This window comes from Heptranchias perlo, chromosome 8 (genome assembly GCF_035084215.1).
Source record: "Heptranchias perlo isolate sHepPer1 chromosome 8, sHepPer1.hap1, whole genome shotgun sequence".
In the NCBI taxonomy this organism is placed as follows: domain Eukaryota; kingdom Metazoa; phylum Chordata; class Chondrichthyes; order Hexanchiformes; family Hexanchidae; genus Heptranchias; species Heptranchias perlo.
This window is the reverse complement of record NC_090332.1, coordinates 89939603-89965183: the sequence shown is the minus strand read 5'-3', so window position 1 is coordinate 89965183 and position 25581 is coordinate 89939603. Positions and strand designations below refer to the sequence as shown.

General features: G+C 43.2%; 1 protein-coding gene across 1 annotated transcript in view; it reads left to right on the top strand.

The window, feature by feature from the left end:
- The window catches only part of slc1a4 (solute carrier family 1 member 4), a 42001-nt gene that overhangs the window by 2032 nt on the left and 14388 nt on the right, over positions 1-25581 (top strand). Inside the window, exons 2-5 of the mRNA XM_067989508.1 lie at positions 16638-16680; positions 18742-18819; positions 20690-20856; positions 22027-22260. Of these exons, the coding sequence (XP_067845609.1) occupies positions 16638-16680; positions 18742-18819; positions 20690-20856; positions 22027-22260 (522 nt within the window). The remainder of the gene's footprint in view (positions 1-16637; positions 16681-18741; positions 18820-20689; positions 20857-22026; positions 22261-25581) is intronic.

Sequence of the window (25581 nt, the reverse complement as noted above, 5' to 3'; positions counted from 1 at the left end):
TTCCACTCTCCCCCATGAACTCCGCCTCTCCCCCCGATCTCCCCCCAATCTCCCACTTTCCCCCCCCGATCTCCCACTTTCCCCCCCGATCTCCCCCTCTCCCCCCCATCTCCCACTTCCCCCCCCCGATCTCCCCCTCTCCCCCCCGATCTCCCCCTCTCCCCCCCTGATCTCCCCCTCTCTTCCCCCCCCCCCCCGATCTTCCACTCCCTCCTCTGATCTTCCACTCTCCTCCCCCCTCCCCGATCTTCTGTTCCAGCTCCGTAGGACGTCTCGTTCTCTCTCTCTCTTCCCCCCCCCGACTCCCAATTGCAGTTGTCAATCAGGCTGGCCACCGGGCCCGAAACCCGGAGAGCACGTTAATCACCATCAATTATGGTGCGATCGTGTCGGAAACAGTAAGGTTTGTTTATTCGGGTTTGCCATGAGCACTCTCACCCCCCTTCCCCCTCCCCCACTGCTGCCAACCTGCCACCGTTGTAAAATTGAGTCCTCAGTTTCAGTCTCTCAGTTTCAGTCTCAGTCAGGGCTCTGTCGTCAGGGCTCTGTCCAGCATCGCGTTGTCTGTAGTTGCTGTTATTGTTTAACATCACTTCTCTGATTTTCAATTCTGTCCCTCTAGAAATGAACCCCAGTGCTTGATTTGCTTTCCTTAAGGCCTTATTAACCTGCGTCGTTACTTTTAGTGATTTGTGTATCTGTACCCCCAGATCCCTTTGCTCCTCTATCCCATTTAGACTCTTATTATCCAAGCAGTATGTGGCCTCCTCAGTCTTCCCAGCAAAATGTACCACCCCACACTTACCTAAATCGAGATTCAATGTAGGCGTGTTTTATTTCTGACCCTCATTTTAAGCCTCCTTTGCCCCCAATACTCGGGTATTTAGAGAACAAACTGAGGGAGGAAGAGGAGGAGGAAGGGGGCTGCGGCTTGGGGGCGTGTACAGTTGGCACGAGGTTCACACCCACAGCTGCGCGGACCCAGATAGAACCGGGGGGACTGGGGAATTGCACCAGGGGAACAGCCGAGCCGATAGGAACATTTCGAACAAACACCGCAGCAGGTTACTTTCAGCACCAATTTGAGACCGTGTCCCCAAACAGTAAACAAAAACCGAAATTGGATGCAGAATTCTAATTTGGCGAATTGGAATAGTTTATTACATTGTCAATGACTTTAAACAAGTTAGTGTGAATCTAAAGGCTCTTGCATTAGGATTAGGTATATCACATATAATTAATAAGATCCATTTGATCACGGCAGTTGAGAATATAATGTTCTGAGTGGCTGAACATGTTCAAACTCAGTCAACATGCTTCTGAAATCCTTTCAATGTGACCAGATGTCAGCTCATTGCCCTCCAATGTGTTACCAGCTGTGATGTGTTTTCTGTTACTGCTTGAGTTAGGTAGTGATTTTTGAAAGCTGTGGAGGGCTTAAAAAAACAGATAATGGCCTCTATCGGAGCTAGGCACTGTGATCAAAGAGTTTGTACTGCACTTGGGACCCTTCAAATTGATCTGCCAATCTTCAGTCTGCTAATTCACTACACTTAGTTGCCCGTTATTACTTTCATCCTCAAAGGAATTCGTCCAAAATAACAAAGTCAGAAGATTGCCAGTAATGCCCTGGTTAGAATGCGTGTTTGTCATCAGCAGTTTTGTGCCACACGAATATCAAACATGAATTATAATGCAGCAAATTTTTTTAAAGTTGAAACTTTGGCACTGGTAGCGAGTCTGTTTGGAAGAGATGGATGGTTATTGTGTACGTCAGTTGGGTTATTACTGCAGTTGGAGTGTAGTATTTTAAACTTTTAAAATAGTCAGGCTCCCCACACTACATTGGCTCCCGGTCCGGCAATGCCTCGATTTTAAAATTCTCATCCTTGTTTTCAAATCCCTCCATGGCCTCGCCCCTCCCTATCTCTGTGACCTCCTCCAGCCCTACAACCCTCCGAGATCTCTGCGCTCCTCCAATTCTGGCCCCTTGCGCATCCCCGATTTTCTTCACTCCACCATTGGCGGCCGTGCCTTCAGCTGTCTGGGCCCTAAGCTCTGGAATTCGCTCCCTAAACCTCTCTACCCCTCTCTCCTCCTTTAAGACGCTCCTTAAACCCTACCTCTTTGACCAAGCTTTTGGTCACCTGTCTTAATATCTCCTCATGTGGCTCGGTGTCAAATTTTGTTTGATAATTGCTCCTGTGAAGCGCCTTGGGACGTTTTACTACGTTAAAGGCGCTATATAAATGCAAGTTGTTGTTGTTCTAATCATTACATTTCTAATGGTTGAAAAAAGTTAACAATCCTGTCGTCTAAAAATCAAACCAACAATCAAAGGACAGTAATCACACCTTGCATGTATTTGAAAATACACGCACGCAACTGTGTCTCTCCCTACTTAGCAATAATGTGTACCAATCCACCACCTGTAATATCCCTCTATATTATGGTTAAATGTAATCTAGGAGATTTCCTCTTCCCAAAGAAAGTTGAGGAACATGTGTCTAATCTTGAGCCCGTGTGCCTGCACCTCCAGGGAAATCATAGTAAACATTTAGTATGATATGTTGATCATGAGAGTATTCGCTTTACCTAGTAATTACAATTGGAGAACTTTCCATCTCTTGAGGTTTTCCCAATGCCAGCCAGTAATTTGGATATTATTAACCTCCAGTAATTGAGACAAGCTTGGGACAATGACAGTACCCAAGAAGATCATCATTGTAGGAGACCATTTAAGCTCATAACCTGCAATGTCACTATGCAAACACTTACCATTTAATGGAAAGTCCTCTGACTTGCCCCAATTCATTTTGTTTCCTGAAGTTATGCCATAATCCTTAATCCTTCATTGTCACTGGGTCAGTATCCTGGAACTCCCTCCCTAACAGCACTGTGGGAGCACCTTCACCACATGGACTGCAGCGGTTCAAGAAGAAGGCCCACCACTACGTTCTCAAGCGGTATCTAGGGATGGGCAATAAATGCTGGCCTTGCCACCGATGGCTACATCCCGAAGAATGATTTAAAAAAATAATGTCATCAGATGTGGGTGGAAGGGTCGAGGGTCTGTGACAATAGTATGTTATCTACATATAACGAAATCTTAGATTCTTTACCCCTTAACTCTATGCCTTAGATACAAAGGTCCTTCCTTAGTTCAATTACTAGGAGTTCTAAAGCACTATGAATAGTAATGGAGAAACCGGATAATCCTTGCCTTGTGCCCCTAGCCAAGTCAAATAAAGGGCAGATGAACCGTTTGACGTAACTAAAATTAGAGCTGTATACAAACTTCTTATCCACCTGATGAAGTCACAGAACCATTGAATCATAGAAAGGTTACAGCACGGAAGGAGGCCATTCGGCCCATCGAGTCTGTGCTGGCTCCATGCAAGAGCAATCCAGCTAGTCCCACTCCCCCGCCCTATAGTCCTGCAAATTTTTTCCTTTCATGTACTTATCCAGTTCCCTTTTGAAGGCCATGACTGAATTTGCCTCCACCAACCTCTCGGGCAGTACATTCCAGATCTTAATCACTCGCTGTGTAAAAAAGTTTTTCCTCATGTCGCCTTTGGTTTTTTTGCCAATCGCCTTAAATCTATGCCCTCTGGTTCTTGACCCTTCTGCCAATGGGAACAGTTTCTCTCTATCTACTCTGTCCAGACCCTTCATGATTTTGAATACCTCTATCAAATCTCCTGGCAACCTTCTCTGTTCCAAGGAGAACAACCCCAGCTTCTCCAGTCTATCCACCTAACTAAAGCCCCTCATCCCTGGAATCATTCTAGTAAATCTCCTCTGCACCCTCTCTAAGGCCGTCATATCTTTCCTAAAGTACGCTGCCCAGAACTGTACACAATACTCCAGTTATGGCCGAACCAGTGTTTTATAAAGGTTCATCATGATTTCCTTGCTTTTGTATTCTATGCCTCTATTTATAATTGTAAACAATTTTACAACACCAAGTTATAGTCCAACTATTTTATTTGAAAATCACAAGCTTTCGGAGGCTTCCTCCTTCCTCAGGTGAATGTGGAAATGAAATCCTCGAACCTTTCGCATTTATAAATCACAGAACAATACCTGGTGATTACAGATAGTCTTTCCAACTGCCCGTTGCCAAGGCAATCAGAGTGTTCAGACAGAGAGGTGTTACCTACAGGGCCACCGAATATACAAACACCAAAAAAAACCAGAGAGAGAGAGGCAGAAACATAGAAACATCTGGAAGGAAGAGAAAGACAGCAAATGACCCGTTATATTAAAAACAAATAACTTTTGTTCGCTGGTGGGGTTATGTGTAGAGTGACATGAACCCAAGATCCCGGTTGAGGCCGTCCTCATGGGTGCGGAACTTGGCTATCAATTTCTGCTCGACGATTTTGCGTTGTCGTATGTCTCGAAGGCCGCCTTGGAGTACGCTTACCCGAAGGTCAGTGGCTGAATGTCCTTGACTATTTATAAAGCCCAGGATCCCGTATGCTTTTTTAACCAGTTTCTCAACCTGCCCTGCCATCTTCAACAATTTGTGTACATATACCCCCAGATCTCTCTGTTCCTTTACCTTCAGGGGGCATAGATTTAAAGTGATTGGTAGAAGGATTAGAGGGGAGCCAAGGAAAAACATTTTCACCCAGAGGGTGGTGGGGGTCTGGAACTCACTGCCTGAAAGGGTGGTAGAGGCAGAAACCCTCATTGAATTAAAAAAAATACCTGGATATGCACCTGAAGTGCCGTAACCTACAGGGCTACAGACCAAGTGCTGGAAAGTGGGATTAGGCTGGGTGGCTCATTTTCGGCCAGCGCAGATACGATGGGCCGAATGGCCTCCTTCTGTGCTGTAAATTTTCTATGATTCTATGATACCCCTTTTAGAATTGTTCCCTCTAGTTTATATTGCCTCTCCTCATTTTTTCTACCGAAATGTATCACCTTGCATTTTTCTGTGTTAAATTTCATCTGCCATGTGTCCGCCCATTCCACCAGCCTGTCCATATCCTCTTGAAGTCTATCACTATCCTCCTCACTGTTCACTACCCTTCCAAGTTTTGTGTCATCTGCAAATTTTGAAATTGTGCCCTGTACACCCAAGTCCAAGTGATTAATATATATCAAGAAAAGCAGTGGTCCCAGTACCGACCCCTGGGGAACACCACTGTACACCTCCCTCCAGTCCGAAAAACAACCGTTCACCACTACTCTCTGTTTCCTTAGCCAATTCTGTATCCATGTTGCTACTGCTCCCTTTTTTCCATGGGCCGCAATCTTGATGACAAGCCTATTATGCGGCACTTTATCAAACGCCTTTTGAAAGTCCGTATACACCACATCAACCGCATTGCCCTTATCTACCCTCTCTGTTACCTCATCAAAAAACTCTATCAGGTTAGTTAAACACGATTTGCCTTTAACAAATCCGTGCTGGCTTTTCCTAATCAATCCACACTTGTCCAAGTGACTGTTAATTCTGTCCCGGATTATCGTTTCTAAAAGTTTCCCCACCACTGAGGTTAAACTGACTGGCCTGTAGTTGCTGGGTTTATCCTTACACTCATTTATGAACAAGGGTGTAACAATTGCAATTCTCCGGTCCTCTAACACCACTCCCCGTATCTAAGGATGTTTAGAAGATTATGGCCGACACCTGGACAGGGCTGAAGCCAATATTCTCCGGCTGGGGGGGGCGGGGGGGGGGGGCGGATGGGGGAAGGGGTCAGAATAGGAAACTCCACCCTACCCTATTGAACACCTTCCCAGCATATAACAAAGAGTCATAGTGGGATACTTATTGTATAAGGAGTCTGAAAACATGTGGGCAAGTTTCCTTAGTGTCTGAGGAGTAACAACACTGAAATAAGAAATAAGAACACCACTGAGTATATTGGAGAGTTTGGCACCTTGGTGTATCTGGACAGGAACTTCTTACAGAATTATAACTTGTGCCAGTGAGCGCCCAACGAATTATCCCCTTCGTATAACCCTTCGCACCTCGGCTAGCCTCTCTGTGGAGCTCTAATTGATAAGCTAGGGATTGGTCTGTGTAGCTTTGGAATCTTCGGCCCTGCAAAGCAGCAGTCGTACGGATGAGACGTTAAACGTGTGCCCCCCCCCCCCCAGGTCGATGTAAAAGATCCAAAATGGCGGAGTGCGTGCACGCACGCTGCCCACCAGAAACCCCCGTAAAATGGGCACAGCGGCAACAAAGTTCCATCGAGTAACGTCAACAAAAAGTAATCGTCAAGGAAGAAAAACAAAACTGAGTGACAGGTCTGTGTGGGGCTACTGCGTCCTTCATACATTGCAGTTCTATATATAACACATTGATTCTGTAACTCTGTGCCAGAAGTTTCCCACTCTTGGCTGTCTAGTAAACACTTTGTCTTGGTTTAGATTTTACTTAGAAATAATTTCTCAAATAATGACAAAGATATTTTATTTTAGTTAATATTTTTAATGGCACATTTGAATAAACAAAGAAAACGACACTTGTTATTTTTATTTTCCATTTTTGCTGTCAGTACAATTTTACAAATAGCATTGCACTTTTATATTGATTGCCTGTCTCTTGACCTTTGACACTTGGCGATATTTTACCAGCTTTGGGGAGCAGGAGGTCCTGACAACAAAACAAAGCTTTTCTACTTGTTCATTGCTGCCACTTAGCAGACTTCTTGAAGTTTGATTTATTTAGTTTGTTTATGACTGGAAAAAGGCATATATGACAGTATATGACTGTTGTATAAATCATCTGTATATTCCTTGCCTATTGAGATTTAATTGAAATCTAAATATACAAATGTGTAAATAAACTCAGACTGGTCTGTTACCCAAACTTTTCACTTAGTTAGAAACAGAAGGTTGAATATATTCAAGACTGAGATCGATAGATTTTTGGTCTCTGGGGGAATCAAGGGATCTGGGGATCGGGCGGGAAAGTGGAGTTGAGGTCGAAGATCAGCCATGATCTGATTGAATGGTGGAGCAGGCTCGAGGGGCCGAATGGCCTTCTCCTGCTCCTAGTTCTTATCTTCTTATGATTCAAAAAGTTCAGCTGCCATTTTGTGTTCTGATCCTCTCGAGAACATCAACTCCCCCCCCCAAAACACAGTCCAATTATTTTAAAATTCTTTAATTCTTTACACAGAAACATTTAAAAAATAATTTAGAGAACATTTCTTTGGTTGGTCCGCAATGAATAATCTCCTCGGTACTACTTAGCAATTTATTCTCTTAATCTTGTTAACTTTTTCATAGCCAATGTAACTGGGTGCTATTATATGCTTTTAATCTAGGTGCAGTAATATTTTACAATAATAATTAGATTAGTAAAACACTAGTATGTACTGAACAGCTGAAGGGACTGTTTTATCCAGCGAGCAGTCAGATACAGAGTTGAATTTTTCTTCTTAAAAATATTTTCCTTTTTAATGCAAAAATTAGTTAGAATATATCTATACTTTTTCTATAGTTTAAAATCTGTACACTGTCCAAACAAGGAGCCCAGGCTTATTCTGATCAGAAATCACTAAAAGAAATGTGCAGTGTCACAGTGGTGGCAGCGAATTGTGCAAATACTTTCACGAGAACTAAAGAGTGATAAATAACCTCCATTATACAGTGTCAGACTATGTCCAGGTGCAAGAATTGTCTGCTGTTGAATGGGTGAAATAGGAGAGTGAATTATATGAGCATAAAATGACCCATTCACACATGCTTGAATGCAAAACAGGCTCATTTTGGGAACGTGCATAGTGATTTTGTAAACTGCCCAGCTCATGTCTGGTTTTGGTCTGGGTATAAGGGCATTGGCCTAACTGGTGGGGGCTAGTATGAGTGGCACTGAGCCCCAGAAGTGCCAGCATCGTCAGTAGATTAGGGAGGGTGGGGATTGGGGGAATGAAAGCATGCTTTGGACTGCGTATTACAATTTAAGTCATGAAGTAATAACCAACTGCTGTTAAATATTTTAATTTCCCTGCTTGTAAGAAATGCTTGAAGGACATCAGAGTTTTTACACTGAACACAGCAACAAATTGCAGAAAATCTCTTTACGCAGTAATAATACTAATGGCTGCCAGAATGTCTCTGCTAAATGCTTTGGTGATGCTGTTGGCAAAGTGCGGGTACAAAGCCTGCACTTTCAGAAAATGAACGTAAATAGATCTCTGAGATACCTTACTTATCGAGATGGTTAGATCAGTTGGAAAAGGCATATTGGAGCCAGAAGCTCTGGTTGGGACATGTCTTGATATAGAGGCATAGTGAGCACTGAAGCTGGCCCTGTGGGAGGAGGAAGTAGAGATAATGAATGAAGGGACGAGGCAAACACCATGATAAGTAAGCTGTAAACCTGGGTAATTCTCCTTTTGCCTTTGGACCTAGAAATCGGGAGGTGTGGAAAGATCCTGCTGTAAATGGATTATTCTGTTCTGAGACAACGCCAGTGTCAGAAATTCAGACAATAAAACTTTCTATGAAATAGGACACAAAATGCTAGTTTGATGCACTTTATTTCACTCTTAATTCATAAATGCTGTACTTTTAAAGTATTTGTAACTTATTAAGACATAATGCCTGCCTAATAATGGAATCTTAGCTGATTAACTAAGTAATCACTATTAAAGGGAGCTCGTTCAATTAGAAGCTTTACAGCGTGGCTGATAAATGCAATAGTAACAGCACCACAGAGGCACAGAGGAGCTGATAGATGTTGAGTGAAGGATGGAAAGTTTGTGAGGGACATTAAACTCCTTCATGAGCTGTGCAGCTTTTAACGTGATTTTGACCGAGCGCTGTATCTACCAGCGGGTTGCCATTTCCAAGACAGCATCTCAAAGTGCTACTTAAAGCAGTCGTGCTTGGGTCCCCCCTGATGACTCAGTGGGCTAATTCAGTGATTACATGAGCACGCCAGCCAGGAAGGCTGCAGGTGCGATGCCCGTTCTGGACTGAATTAGCTGATCTTGGCTGAGACGGTACGAGGGGTGTTCAGTTAACTTTGGGATTCATAAGTCAAGGTGGGTAAAACCAGCTGGGCCTCCCACTCCTGACTGGTGTCCAACAACCCCTGATGGAAGTCTGAATAATGTAGATGTTGGATGAGACTTGGCTTTAATTGCACCTGTGGGTGAATAGTCTCTGGACTCTCACTGTCACATGTGAATAATGGCCACTCTCCAGGCTCACATGTGAATAATGGCCACTCTCCAGGCTCACATGTGAATAATGGCCACTCTCCAGGCTCACATGTGAATAATGGCCACTCTCCAGGCTCACATGTGAATAATGGCCACTCTCCAGGCTCACATGTGAATAATGGCCACTCTCCAGGCTCACATGTGAATAATGGCCACTCTCCAGGCTCACATGTGAATAATGGCCACTCTCCAGGCTCACATGTGAATAATGGCCACTCTCCAGGCTCACATGTGAATAATGGCCACTTGCATAAGGTGTCGGAGAGACACTGGCTCCTGTAGAATTCTACCCAGCAAGGAATCAATATTCTCAGGTAGGTATTATTGTCACCTGAAGTTTGCCAAATAAAATATATGCCTTTAAAGAGAATAATAGATTTTTTATTTTAAAAGAATAATTTCAAGTAACATCGCATTCCTGCCAACCTGTCAAGGAGTGCCATTGAAAACACTTAGGGGCAGGACAGTTCGATCTCTGATTGCTCAGTGTGTAAATGGACCACCTCGTGTGGAACCTATCCTAACAGAGCAAGAAGGAACCAGCAGCCTGTGGTGAACTAGCTGATTTCAACTGGAGTGATGGTGGGGGTCCTGCAACTGGTTTCAATGTCCTTGGGCTACAGAGAGAGAAGTCAGCCACCTGATTGCTTTTCTTTATGGAAATACTCCCCCTATGTTCCCCTGCTTTAATTGGTAAATGGAAGCAGTGACATGTGGAAATGCTGGTTAGGAAAACATTGGGTATATTTCCCCTGTCCAGTTTTCTCCCCTCTCTCCTGATTCATTACCTTGCCCGAGGGGCCAACATTGAGACGTGAAAAGCAGCCTTCAAAGTTAATCATCTTAATTCTAAATGTTTGAGCTTGGGCCATGAGTATCAGTAGGCAATTCATCTGCGAGCAGCATCACAGTCAAGCTTGCTTCTGTCCTAACCGTCACACCCTGAAAAATGGTCAGACGTTTCGAGCTCTGGCTGATTCTTGCTGAGGCCCAAATGTAGCACAAGCCACTATCATCCCCGCTGAGGTCAGCCAACTCAGCACAGACTGAGGATTGAATCTGAAGCCTTCCTGGTCCAGTATGGCCCAGGTTCACACTAGCTTTACCAACTGAGCTGTTTAGCAGCTACACTGGGTGTTTTACTAGACAATGCAGTTAGAGACCAGTTATAACAGGAACATATCATGATCATATTGGAGAACATGTATTAGCTGCACAACATACAAATAAAATATGAAAATAAGTAGAATGGTTAGGATTTTCTGCGTTATTTGCATCAGAGCTAATTGTGATTTTTGCTGCGAAATACAAGTTGCATTCTTTAAAGTATATTTCTACCACAAAGCACTGACTTGCACAGTTTGAGAAGCTTGCATAACTCCAGAAATGTGCAGCAAATCAGAAAAAATCTGTCAGATGCTGTTAGTGTCGGTAATAATGGAAAGGTGCAATTTAACAGCAAGGTAAGAACGTTGACAATGGAGGCCTTTCATTTGAAAGACCGTTGCTGTGAGCAGAAAGGTGGGGCCGTGCATCGAGCCCCCACATTGTGCGTGGAGTAGCAGGTCACAGTTTCATACCCGTAATCCCTACCCACTGAATTCCTGATTCCGGAGGTGCCACCAAGCAATGATGCCAACCCAGGCCGCTCTTTTCCACCTTTGAGAATTACCGTCCATGCTGGCAGAGGCTGGGTCTGGATAACCTGCTTCCTTTCTCACCGGGATTGTAGGTGGCAAGAGGCAAGGTCGATAGAACATTAAATGGAGGGAATAGCAGCCCTCCAAAACAAATACAGCAACGTCCAATTATGATCATCATGAACAGATCCATTTTGGATTGCTTCAGTCCTTCGTTCAAGTTTAAGGTGAAGTCTTTAATTCCCAAAACATAGCATAATAACTTCAGATTGTTGGGAGTAAGTAAAGGTAAAACATTAGCTCAATGGCTTGAGCATTTAATCAACTCAGGAGCCATTTGTTCCAACAAGCCACAGAATGGACATTTATTTCATTATTTGTGAGTTTATAACTCTAAGAAGTGAAAATTAAATCACAAAGTATCCAATGGGAAACAAGTGAACATGTCTAGGTACCAACTTCAAAATGTAGGCACGTTGGTAGCCAAAATAGTAACAAGTTTAGACTTGAAAACATGGTGAGCCATATATTGGAGATCAAATTTAATGGTATCCCTTTATTTATGGATATGGCTGTTACCATTGAATCATCTTTTGTAATGATAGCTTTATTTTGAATGGTGCTGTTAATTTTCTACAGATAGTTTATAGCTTTACCTCATGCTGTTGCCCATGTGGTTGGAAAGAGGATTATGTGATCACTTGGCATGTACAGTAAGCTGTACTGGAATCTGCTCACTGTACGTACGGACAGCTTATACTTTGTCATTAATGACTGGAGGGCGTAAAGTTTCAAGGGTATGTCTGCTACGGCAAAATGTCTTTCACGGGTGTCTTGTTTAGAAACTAAGGCAGATTTAATGATCTAGTTGGCAGTAGGATGATCGCCATGTTGTGATTTACAACAGTTACACGCATTTCATTTTAGTTTAAAATAAATCAAAATACAACTGCATATTTTGAAAGTTTGCTGTATAGCATAACCCTTGCAGCAACATTGCCTGCCCTCCAATCAGTGTCTCTCTATAGGGTGGCATGGAATGGGATTGGGAACTCCGTGCGTGAGGGACTAGGGCGTGCGTTTCTGGCATCCCATGGAGCCGAGCGCTTGGACTCCCAACACCACATCACGTATCCAAGCATTTGCCCAGTTGTTAGTCTCAGCAGAATGAGATGTTTCAGGGATTGTGCCTGCTCAGAAACACCTCAGTCAGACAGCTGCATTCCTTTAAGCACTGTAAAACTACGGTAGATTTGCAAACACCACCAGCTATATTTCTGAAAAGCTGACTCCCAAGATTGTCCTGTGGATTCTAATCTACCAGCAGTATTTGCATCATCCATAGTGTTACTGAGTGGTTGTTTCACTACTCACCTGACGAAGGAGATAATCTCCGAAAGTATTTGCATCATCCATAGTGTTACTGAGTGGAGATTGAGGTACTTACAAATTAACCGTTTTCAATCTCTACATCATTTCCTCACGAGTGTTTAGAAAATGTCACATTTGAGTGCTGAAAATATTAAAGCCATATAATCATTTTAATAATAAAATTCTTGAGTTAGTCAGTCTCAGCTCAGGCAGTGGTGGGGATGGTAAAGTCAGACTCAGTCATTGGGCAAATAAGCCCAGAAAACAACCTGGGTTTCTGCTCCTGATCACTAGCCAGCTGGAAAGGGCATTTGATCTGGACATGGTGCAGTGACAGCATTGATGGAATAGACTCTCACAGTAGAATAGAACCTCACTGTTTAGGCTCACTTATGGCCACTTCAGTTAGGTACCAGAGAGCAGCAGGTATTTATGAAATGACACTTCAATCTGAGGCGGCACATTCAAGAAAGTTAAGGAGAGAAAACCAGAGGGATAAAATATTAAATTATTTTATGGCGCTTGCAGTACATTCTTAGTACTTGTTAGTCCGTTCTTTATGCACCCAGAATGTTCGAAAATACCAACAGTATTTGCATCATCCATAGTAACCTTATGTCTTGTAGAATGGAGATTGAGGTACTTACAAATCAACCATGTCTTTTATAGAATAAGTTGTTAAATTTTGCTGTTACATCTTCTGCTGACATGGCAGCAGAATATCAGCCTCTGGCTGTACCAACAAAGGGATTGACTAGAAACATCAAAGCTGGAGCTTAATAGATAGCTCCTTAAACACAGCAGTGTAACAACTGAAGTATGAGTGAGCTGACATGAAACACACAGCCAATTTTTGACAAGCCTGCTCGTTATATGTCTGTCAGATTTATAGAATTTGAGGATATCAAGAAGGTTTACTCCCTCTGTAACACTGCTAATTAGGTCTTCAAAAGACAGTAAAAAAGATTGATGTGAGTAAGTTGAAATGTTTTGCGTCATGTCAGGGGTTCGCTGAGCTAGTGTTAAATAACATATCAGCAACGAACTCTGGAGTGGAAGTGGAATGGACAAAGTTCAAGGAGATTGTCTACAAAATTTCATCGAATCGTAGAAAGGTTACAGCACGGAAGGAGGCCATTCGGCCCATCGAGTCCACGCCTACCAAAATCGTCAACCAATCACTTCAACCAAAATCACCCATCATTATTAGGACTGGTTTGAAGGAAATGATGTAGAGATTGAAAATTTTCTCAGCACAAACTCTGTCACAAAGAAACAACATTACACGAATGTCAGAAACAGAGAGCAAGCTAAACTGAGAGAAACAAAGAACTCCTGATGGGGAAAAGAAGTTCCAGTTATACTGCGACCAGCATGGCTTAAAAGAGTGTGTATGGTCCAATTAGCCACATTGCTGCTTCCCTCATATCCTGAGCACAAACTCCTGGGACATTGAGTCAAGCATTCCATTGAGTGCAGTGAACTCCTCAATACACCCTCAGCAACAAATGATGCCTCCACAGACAGAATTCCACTGCAGCAGATAGTTAGGAGATGGTAAGGGACAGCCACAGTTTGGGGGGGTTTGTCCCAGATATTTTCATTGTTCAGCATCACTGGTCACTTCTTTAAGTGGACCCTGTGTTCCCTATGATCAAGAATTCACCCTTTCCTGCCCACATGTAGTTTAACAATAGCATTGAAAAGGGAGCATAACACAGAACCCTTACTCGAACACCAGCTACTGAAATATAACATTGTGAATTTTCCCCTTTATGGAACGTGAACTGAAATAGCACTTTACTGAGACGAGGCTCGGACTCTGGACCAATAGTAGGTTTATTGATATAAAATACATGAATGGACAGTATACAGTTTCCACAATGAGAGCTTATATTTTCCTCCATTCTTCAGTTATGAAAACAACAAAGACATAATTTGTTTTCTCTCTAAACATAGGCTCTCCTTTATCTTAACCGTCAATGCTATGTTGGTTCCGACTTTAAAACACAGAAACTCTTTTGCTTCTGGCCGCAGAATCACAGACTGAGAGAGAGAGACTGACTGCTCATATAACCACATGCAGACAATATACCTCTTGTGATTTAACTAACCCAGAATAGCGATTTCAGCAATTTTGAATGAAGACAATCTTTATTGATAGCCTAAGAAGCTAATCGATAAATTCCCATTGTCTACAGTAATGTACATAATATCAATGATGTTGTGTCTAGGGTAGACCTGCTGTGATTTCCCCCCCTCCCCCATCTGAGAGACCTTGGATGACATACATCTAACCCCTTACACGCTGACCCTACAACTACAGAAATATTTTGGAGCGTTACCCCATTAGTGGCTGTGTGGGACTTAAATGCTGTGCTGCTTGTTGGGTTTTTATAGGATATTTTCATATCTTCTTTCCCTTTACATGGAGGTATTACAGGATGTATGTTTGAGGACATCGAAATGTCTGATTAATGCTCTTTATTTATCAAATCAATGATATAACACAACTCCTTACCTGCACCACCCATGAGACTGGTACTGATTGTAACTGAGGATACTGAGAGGTGTAGAGGAACAGAGGGACCTTGGAGTGCATGTCCACAGATCCCTGAAGGTAGCAGGACAGGTGGATAAGGTGGTTAAAAAGGCATACGGGATACTTTCCTTTATTAGCTAAGGCATAGAATATAAGAGCAGGGAGGTTATGCTAGAACTGTATAAAATACTGGTTAGGCCACAGTTTGAGTACTGCATACAGTTCTGGTCACCACATTACAGGAAAGATGTGATTGCACTAGAGAGGGTGCAGAGGAGATTTACGAGGATGTTGCCAGGACTGGAGAATTTTAGCTATGAGAAAAGATTGGATAGGCTGGGGTTGTTTTCTTTGGAACAAAGGAGGCTGAGGGGAGATTTAATTGAGGTATATAAAATTATGATGGGACTAGATAGAGTGGATAGGGAGGACCTATTTCCCTTAGCAGAGAGGTCAATAACCAGGGGGCATAGATTTAAAGTAATTGGTAGAAGGATTAGAGGGGAGTTGAGGAGAAATGTTTTCATCCAGAGGGTGGTGGGGGTCTGGAATTCACTGCCTGAAAGGGTGGGAGAGGCAGAAACCCTCAAGTCATTTAAAAAGTACTTGGATGTGCACTTGAAGTGCTGTAACCCACAGGGCTACGGACCAAGTGCTGGAAAGTGGGATTAAGCTGGATAGCTCTTTTTCGGCCGGCACAGACACGATGGGTCGAGTGGCCTCCTTCTGTGCTATAACTTTCTACGATTCTATGATTCTATGAACTCACGCGCAGAGGATTCATCAGGAAGTCGTAAGCATGTCACCTTGACTGCTCATGCTAGCTTCAGCAAGACTAGGTCCCTAGGTGTGTTATAACTTTTATAGGGTTAATCACATCCTCCTCATGTCAACACATCCTCCCTACGTCTGGTTAATCTCCCTTCAACCCGTCTGTGCAATAACATCTATCTTTTGTTCATTGTTCTCTCTACATGATGGACCGTGGATATCAGTCATGGCCTTTTACTTCCTTATCTCTTTCCAGTACATCTATAACTAACTCTTTTCATACTGGTGACTCCCATACAGTCTCCTAACTATCTGGCACTATGCGCACTATATTTCTTATCTCTTCCCACATATGGCTAGTGAGATAATGTCTGTTATACTCCAGACCTCACTTCATACTTTTGAAACTACTGCAGAATTAGTATTTAATATGTGTGCATATATGTTTTATATTAAGAAAAGCTTACTATGACTATTCTACTGGTACATCTATTCTTACATTGCCGTGGAGCAAACAGGTCCACATTGGCATTGTGCAAACACCACCAAAGGTATGGTCAACTTTAAGCAGTGCTGCTTCACCTATGGCCTGGTGCTGTATGTACCATAATTAGCTCACAGGTTGTGCCTGAGACACAGCAGCTCTGCTCTTACCTTCCAGAATGGAAGGGACCTACCTCAACTTTGCATGACTGACTAAAACATATTTTAAGTATTGTGCTGTTACGACCTGTTACTAATAGCAAATTATAGTGGTTCCTGCGGAAAATAGTGTCAGACGGTAAGTGTGGAACATGGAACAGTCATGTGTTTCAATGTCATCCATTGCGCGCTTTTTGTGGTTAATGCCAGGTTTGTAAAACTTTTTGAGTTTTCAAGACTTTACAAGATTGATTTTGAGTTTACAATCTTTACAAGATCAGGGTAAAAAATAGAATGGAAAATGTCAGACAAACTAGAACCAAATATCGTAAATGTCATTGTTGCCAATGCTATTTGTTCCATTTCTTGTCTAAGACACATTTATTATTTATTTTTCTCTGTGTTAAACTTGCTGAATTATTACCAAAATCATTAGTGGCTCACTAAGAAATTGTTATGTTTTTGCAGAAACCTGGTTCCTTCAAATCTTGTTGCTGCGGCTTTTCGATCGGTAAGCAGAGCTACATTTCAACATCAGCAAATACAATGTGACAGAAAAATTAATAAGTAGCTAAAGTGGATGCTGCACCGTCATTTTCCGCTCTGGTCTTTCTGTGTCAACAAACTACATTTTATGTTTTGGTGACATTTCTCAAAAGTGCACAGTTATTAAGTTCTATGCATTGTCTATGATGGCAGCTTTGCTAAATATCCATCAAAGGTTAAATAAGAACATCTCAACTTTTTATAATAACTTTCAGGAAAGATTTCCTCTGCTGTTTATAATGAAACTGTAAAATCGTTCTTTATACTCTCAATTAGTGAACAAAAGAAATCTCCTCCTAATTTTTTTGCTACTATTATAATGCGTATTGTTAAAAAATTAGGCAACATTGAGTTAACGAGCTGCTTCTTCACCTCGGGAATCTCGCTTCAAATGGATGAGCGACTTATCTCTGTCGACTGTAGGACAGAGTCTCAACTCTAATCCTAGTACCTAGGTCACTGTACAAAACTGTCCACAAATTGGTATTAATTGGCCCTCAATGTTCTGCCCTGTTTACAAACACCACAAGGATGGTTGGTGTGGGAAATTGCATTGCCACACTCGTGCTGTCCTCAGGATGGGGTTACGGCACATTGTCGATTGAGAATAGAGGGGGCTTCGTTCTGCATCTTTACCTGACCTTGGAGTGATGGATGCTGACACCAAGTGAAAAAAAAAACACTTCCTGAGCCCAGCACTGACATCCCTCACATTAATCAGCACAAAACATCAGAAAAAAGAAGGGGGAAAAATAGTTACTTTTTCTTGCTGAATTGTCTTATAGAAACATAGGGTCAGGAGGAGGCCATTCAGCCCCTCTAGCCTATTCCGCCATTCAATTAGATCATGGCTGATCTGTAACTTGGTTCCATAACCCTTAATACTCTCGTCTAACAAAAATCTATCAATCTCAGTTTTAAAATTTTCAATTGACCCCCAACCTCGACAGCTTTTTGGGGGAAGAGAGTTCCAGATTTCCACTCCCCTTTGTGTGAAGAAGTGCTTCCTGACATCACCCCCTGAGCGGCCTAGCTCTAATTTTAAGGTTATGCCCCCTTGTTCTGGACTCTTTTCTCATTTTTTTGGAGGTTTTTTTCCTCCTTTTCTTGGTCACCCCATTCGATCAGTGGAAAAATTGCTCCCAGGACATTACAACAAATTCAAAAAGCTGCAGTGCTCCTACATGCAATCCTGTTTTTAACCTGCCCAATCTGCCCCCGTAACACTCTGCTCTCAAAACTAGGACTGGCGACTGATGCAGGAGCAGAAGTGAGCTCCTGTTTGTGGAGGCAGATTGAGTAGGTGAGGGACAGGAATAAGAGACATAGAGGTAGGGGAGGATTGGAAGAAGATTCATCAGCAGCAGAGGAACAGACAGTCATGAGGAAACTAAGAGCCATGAGAGATGTTGGGTATAACTGAGAGGGAGAGAAGCAAGCACGGAAACAGCAGAGAAGAAAGAAAAGAGACACAGGAGATAAATAAAAGAAAGCCAGAGAAACAGCAGGAGCATAAGAAACATGTACAATGGAAAAGAGGAGAATTAGAAAAGACAAACAGCAAGAAGAAAGAAAGGATTGGGAAGAGAAGAAAATTAATAGCGCAATCTTAAACTTAAAAAATCCAATAAAAGGAAGGAAACATTTTCTTACTCTGTTTTTCCTCTTAGTGTGTTCAAATACAGGGAGAAACAGAGAGATAAAGGAAAAACGTAAAGGAACAATACCCTACAGGAAAAGTCTGACTAGGTTCTGGAAACAACGTGGTTACAGTGTTCATCCCACCTGTAATTTTTATATAGCCTTTCCTTAGAATTAAATGACCTCACTATAGTGAGCAGAAGAATTCACCTAAAAATTTATGAAAGAAAAGATCTGCGCTTTATTAGCCTGTGGTGGTTTGTGCCTGGGTGTGCTGATTGGTCACTTGACGTTCCCGGTGAACAACACTTTTCCGAATGTGCTCAGTGTATACATTGCCCTTCGAACTGGGACATGTCCGTCTAACACAAGCTTCATTTTTCAGTATGCGACAGATTACAGATGGGTGTTAACAGCTGCTCCTGGTGAAAATGTAACATCTGGAAACACTACATATGAAAAGGTAAAGAAAGAACAAAAGCTGAAATAGAACTTACTTGTTGACGTTGGCGTGTGTTGTTCCAGAACTTATTCTTTGGTGCATACACTGCATGGCTCTATCAGAAAGCGCTTGCCCATTCAGTAAGAGACCGGTGTCTGCTGGGAATTAACTCACTCATTTGCGTTCTGGGAATTTTGTGACTTCTTCATTCAGAAATTACGTTGGCCAGCGTAATGAACCGGTTTTGTTTTGATCAGTAACATTTAAAGTTTATATTTTTTTAAACTTGCATAAACTGTATAGTCTTCTACTTTTGGGGAATGTATTGAGCATTTTTGATTTTTATCCAGAGATGCTAGCCATTGGACTGTCCTTGTAGTGATACTGTTGTGTATTTTCTTCTGCTGTTAAGTAAAGGCAGTCAAGTGGCATAGTGTGTATGAACATTCTGGGGTTTTGTGCTAGATACTTTCCTTGGATTCAGGGTCATCAATGTTCCTGTAAGTGGATCTTGAGTCCCCCACGCTTTGGGCCATGTTTTAACCTGCCCAGTATCTAGGAAAATGACAGCAAAACCCATGGATAGAACACAGGACCCTTACCACGTGTGACCCTGGGTTACCAACCCTTCGCATGCTGCATCTAGCAACAACAACAACTTGCATTTATATAGCGTTTTTAATGTAGTAAAACGTCACAAGGCGCTTCACAAACTAAATTTGACACCGAGCCACATAAGGAAATATTAGGACAGGCGCCCAAAAGCTTGGTCAAAGGGGTAGGTTTTAAGGAGCATCTTAAAGGAGTAGAGAGAGGTGGAGAGGTTTAGGGAGTGAATTCCAGAGCTTAGGGCCCAGGCAGCTGAAGGCACGGCCGCCAGTGATGGAGGGATGGAAATAGAGGATGATCCAAAGGCCAGAACAGCAATAAAGAATTCAAATCAAAAGTTTTATACAGAAAAAAAAACACATTTTTGCCACAGTAGGTTTGTATTCTTATTCCAGGCACAGCAAGTTCCTGATACCAACCAAGGTAAGATAGAATAAAAGTCTCAGTGCTTCCTTACAAGGGGCACTAGTTAAAGGAAAGGCTGAAAGAGATGTGGGAATGATCGTAAGAAAGGAGGAATTTGCACTTTTCATGCCCTCAGGATGTTCCATTGTGCTTCACAGTCAGTGATTTGCTTTAGATATGTAGTCACTGTTGCTTTTGTAAGGAAACAAGGCAGGTAATTTGTGCACAGCAAGGTCCCAGAAACAAAAAATGAAATGAACGCCCAATGAACCTGTTCTGGTGGTGTTAGTTGAGGGATGGACGTTGGTCCCAGGACACTGCGACCACTCGCTGCTGTTCTTCGAGAAGCTACCATGAAATCTTTTACATCCAACAAACAGGAAGCTGGGATGTCGTTTAACATCTGACCTTTGACGATGCAGCTCTCTCTTGGCATTGCACTGAAATGTGAGCCTAGATCACATACTCACCTCCTAGAACAAACTTGAACCAAAAATCTTCCGACTTAGAGGCTAGAGTGCTACCAATGAGCCAAGAGAAGAGTTGTAGACTTAATGTTACCATATCCAGGCTTTACAGAGCATCAATTAACAAAGCAAGGTCTTGGACAGATCCTAATGGCATTGGGAGACATTTGTGAACGGTGTCCGCTTACTCTCAGATGAAGGATGGCTGGTAGAATGGTGGAGACAGGAATCCAATTAAGAGAGAGGAAATGTTTAAAAAATAGATAAAGCAATTTTCTTTGCTGACTGGCATAAGTCAGAAAACACCTCAAGCCTTTTCATGCTTGTGTGATTAGTACAACACTGACTATCATCTTAATGCGATATCCTCTGTTTATTCCTGTGCTCTGTATTTCTCTTTGTGATTGCAGATTCCCATTGGTACTGAAGTGGACGGAATGAACATACTGGGATTGATCCTCTTTGCAATTATTTTTGGCATAGCCCTCAGGAAACTAGGCCCAGAAGGAGAACAGCTGATTAAGTGTTTCAGTTCCTTCAATGACGCAACTATGATATTGGTTTCCTGGATTATGTGGTGAGTTATTCAGTGCAGTGAAGACCTTCAAAACTGTATTGTCATAGTTCCCCCAGGCCTCGATCATAACTCACCCTCCCCCCCCCCACAGCCTGGCGGAAACCAGATGGGGGGGCATTTAAAATGGAGCGGGGGATGTACCCACTCCTTCCCTCTCCTGATTTGACAGATGGCAATATTAAGGACATCAGTCCCAAGTTGGTGGGGTCTTCTTTAAATATGCAGATCAAGCTCCGATGACATCATCGGGACCCGATGTGCTATTTTAACCCAAGGCCTGAGCTGGAAAGCAGGGGGTAATTTCCCCACCAGGCCAAACCTGCCGGCAACAGGAGCGAGGGACAACATTTTTACTAAGTTTCCTTGTAGGCCAGAAGGAGCAGGAGTCCCCTCCATTGCCCCAGGCTTCTCCCCCCTCCCCAATCGCGCCCATCTCTGGACCCCCTCCTGCCCGCCACTGACCTGACAGCTGGGGACGGTTCCCATGAATCCTGGGCAGCGTCGTCCTGCTGCCCGAATTTCCGCTCTCGCCCGCTGGCCAGGCAGTGATCCCCACCGGGATCGGACGGGAGTCGGAGCCTGAATATGGAAATGAGGGCCCAGGAGTTAAACCCCTCCAGGTCTCGACGTGTGAGTTTGTCTCTCGTCCCGGCCCCCCCCCTGCCACGGACCAGGCCCTAGTTATTGTACCTTACGATGCTGTACTGATTGATACAGATCCATTCGGACCTCATGTTCAATTCCTGGTTCATGCTGAGTTAGAGAGGGGTCAAAGGAGTCAGGTTAACAGAGTGAGCTTTATAATTAGTCTCAGTGTTGCTAGACTAAAGAGGGGAATGAGAGGGGTCTCCCTGCTCCTGGTTCCTATTTAGTGATCTCTGGGGTGAAGTGTATTTACGCTGATGTCTGCTGAGGATAGAATTGAGCTAGACTGTGATATCCTTCACTGGGGGGAGTTGTCTGCTGACGTTCGCTGTTTAGCTCATACATGATGAATGGTCACCTGCACGAGTAGCCAGGAACTGTAGCCCACCATGAATCAACATTTTCAGGAGGAGAGGAAATTAGAGAGTAAAGTCTATTGTCTTTAATTGTGTTAATATTCTACTGTGTGACGTATCGTGTTTGTAATGTTTGACTGACAATTGTTTTATGTCTTGTTTTAAACAGGTATGCACCAATTGGTATCCTCTTCCTGGTTGCCAGCAAAATAGTGGAGATGGATGATGTTGTTTCCCTGGTAACCGGCTTGGGAAAATACATTCTTGCTTCCATATTGGGGCATTTTATACACGGAGGGATTATTCTACCCTTGATCTATTTCTTGTTTACCCACAAAAATCCATATACGTTTCTGTTGGGCATTATCACACCATTAACAACTGCATTTGGAACCTGCTCCAGGTCAGAGCTTTGTTTAATATTTTAATTCATCAACGGGGTGACAATGGGGGGGGAGCATTTTTTATTTATAGCTATTGAGATTATAAAGTACAGAAGGTCATTGTACAGCTCTCTGATTTAACCAACCCTGGGTCAAAAGAACACCCTGCAGAAACATGTGATTTTTTATTTTTCCTCACTCCAATGTCAATCATCCTTTTTGCTGCTCTAAGATTGGCTTTTCTACTCATACAATCTCTGTACATGTGACCTCTCCAAGTAAAGTTGTGAAAGGAATTCAAGGGTAGGCATGTTGTTGTTGGCTGGCGACCATTAGATAAGAGGCTGAGATTGTTCACATGCATCATGGTGACCCCAACCTCCAAGGCCACACTTGGTTATAAAGGTGAAAGTGCAGCTCACTCCCAGTCCTCCAGATCTAGATTTTATCTGTAGTCTTCTCCATTTTACTCCCCTGGTTTTCATCTCATGGGCTCACAGCCTTCCTCAATAGAAAGGGTGCACAGAAAACACAAAGCAACTTTCATTTTAATAGTGCCCCTTGTATGGAGGAAACTCTCACTGCTCTTTACAGAAGTTGTGACGAGGTTATCAGGCAGGAGATAGGCTAAGGAGGGTGAAGATCAAAAGCTTGTTCAATGTGATAGATTCTTAGGGACTTTTGAAAGAGGCAAGGGAGGCAGCAGAGTGTTTTTGGGGGAGTTCCAAAGATCAGGGCTGTAGTGACTGAAAGATCAGATGTTTGAATTCAGAGAGAAAATCCAAGTTGGAGAATGGAGAGTGCAGGCTGAGAAACCTGAGCAGGACATCGCTGAGATAAGGTGGGATGAGATCATGGAATAATTTGATGATGAGGACAAGTTGATGCACTGGAGGACAGTCAACTAATGGAGCTTGACAAGGAAGGGGTAAGGATGTATAGCATTTGCCCAAGAGAGAGTATAGGCTGTGGTGCTCTGGGTTAACTGCAGGTTATGAAGTGTGGAGATGGGAAAGCTGACCAGGAGACCTTCTGAGAAATGTAGCTTTAAAATTTTTCAAATTCATTCTGGGGATGTGGGCATTGCTGGCAAGGCCGGCATTTATTGCCCAAGTTTACTTGCCCTGAGAAGGTGGTGGTGAGCCGCCTTCTTGAACCGCTGCAGTCCGTGTGGTGAAGGTTCTCCCACAGTGCTGTTAGGAAGGGAGTTCCAGGATTTTGACCCAGCGGCGATGAAGGAACGGCGATATATTTCCAAGTCGGGATGGTGTGTGACTTGGAGGGGAACGTGCAGGTGGTGTTGTTCCCATGCGCCTGCTGCTCTTGTCCTTCTAGGTAGTAGAGGTTGCGGGTTTGGGAGGTGCTGTTGAAGAAGCCTTGGCGAGTTGCTGCAGTGCATCCTGTGGATGGTACACACTGCAGCCACAGTGCGCCGGTGGTGAAGGGAGTGAATGTTTAGGGTGGTGGATTGGCTGCCAATCAAGTAAACTGCTTTGTCCCGGATGGTGTCGAGCTTCTTGAGTGTTGTTGCAGCTGCACTCATCCAGGCAAGTGGAGATTCTGGAGGTGATGAAGATGTGAATTAGGGTTTGAGCAAAGGAGGGCGACAGATAGGGACCCAGAGGTCATGTTTCAGAGGCGAAATGTTTAGTTTTCAAGAATGACAGGATTTTTCCACATAACGCTCTAGGGCAGAATAAAGCAGAAAGCCTGACAATCTCTCCTTAAAAGTATTTCTGGCTTGGTCACAAGATGCTATTTATTATTTTGTATAATTTAGGGATCTATTACAAGTCTTTGTGATGTCAGCATATTGTAAGATAATGATGAAAGATTACACAACTACATGATTTCCAGGGTTGCTTTTAGCAGGTGTGAACGGAGACCTGTTATCATTTACTAGATTGTGTCTCCCATTAAAGAGCTGGGCGATATAATTGATGTCTTAATGGACACTCTGTTAATGTAACATCTGTTCACCTACTGCTTAAAGATTCAAAAGTGTTTGCTTAGCAGCATGATTTGGGATAAAAGCTTGATATTTAAAAGGCTGTCATAAAAAAAATCCTGCAACAAAATCACCCCAGTAAATTGCTTTTATAAACTGGGGAAGAGGGAACGTATAATAGAACAGGTCAATCTCCCATGGCATTGAACACGGGGAGTAAAGACCCAGATCAAACAGGGTTAGAGGGTGGGGGTGGAACAAATGAACCAAAGTGAGGGAGGAGAGAGGAGGTAGAAAGGAAGGTGGAAGAGTGGGACAGGGGGAACAAGGGAGAGGGTGAGAGGAAGGGAGGGGACAGAGGTAGAGGTAATGGTTACGGTAACGTAGTGATTATGTTACTGGACCAGTAATCCAGAGAACCTGCGTTCAAATCCCATTATGGTAGTTTTGAGAATTTGAATTCAGTTAAAAAAAATCTGGAAATAAAAATCTGGAATCAGTAAAAGTGACAGTGAAGCTTTCAGATTTTCATAAAAATCCAATTGTTCACTGATGTCCTTTAGGGAAGGAAACCTGCCGTCCTTACCCGGTCTGGTCTAAATGTGACTCTAGTCCCACACCAACGTGGTTGACTCTGAAGTGACCTAGCAAGATACTCTATTGTATCAAAGGAAAACACGAATAAAACTGATGGATTACTCGGCTGTGACCCAGGCATCGAATCAGAGGCACACCCATCCCGGTCGACCCTGTAAAGTCCTCCTCAATAAACATCTGGGGACTGGTGCCAACATTGGCAGAGCTGTCTCAGATTAGTCCAGCCTGACATAGTCATTCTTACAGAATCACACCTTATCAGCCAACGTCCCAGATTCCTCCATCACAATCCCTGGGTACGTCCTGTCCCACAGGCAGGACACCAGCGATGGGGGCACAGTGGTATACAGTCGGGGAGACTGGCCCTGGGAGTCCTCAACATCGACTCCGGGCCCCATAAGCCTCATGGCTTCAGCTCAAACATGGGCAAGTAAACCTCCTGCTGATTACCACCTACCGTTCTCCATTAGCTGATGAATCAGTCCTCCTCCATGTTCAACACCACTTGGAAGAAGTACCAGGGGAACAGAATGTACTCTGGGTGATTAACAAGGTTGTTTTTCAAAGAATTCAAGATGGTCAGTTTGTTTTAACGTTGCTCATCCAGTCACAAGACCCTTTGCAAGGCTGTTTATCAAGATGGTCACGTCGTTGGACTGCTCTCGTTTAGCTGTCTCAACCTTGTCCTGTCCGTATCGCTATCTTTAGAGTGTTCTTCCGTTTTTTGGGTCATTGTTCCTCTTTTAACCACAGTTATCTGCCTCACCGTGAGGTAATAAAGTTCAGTCATTTTACA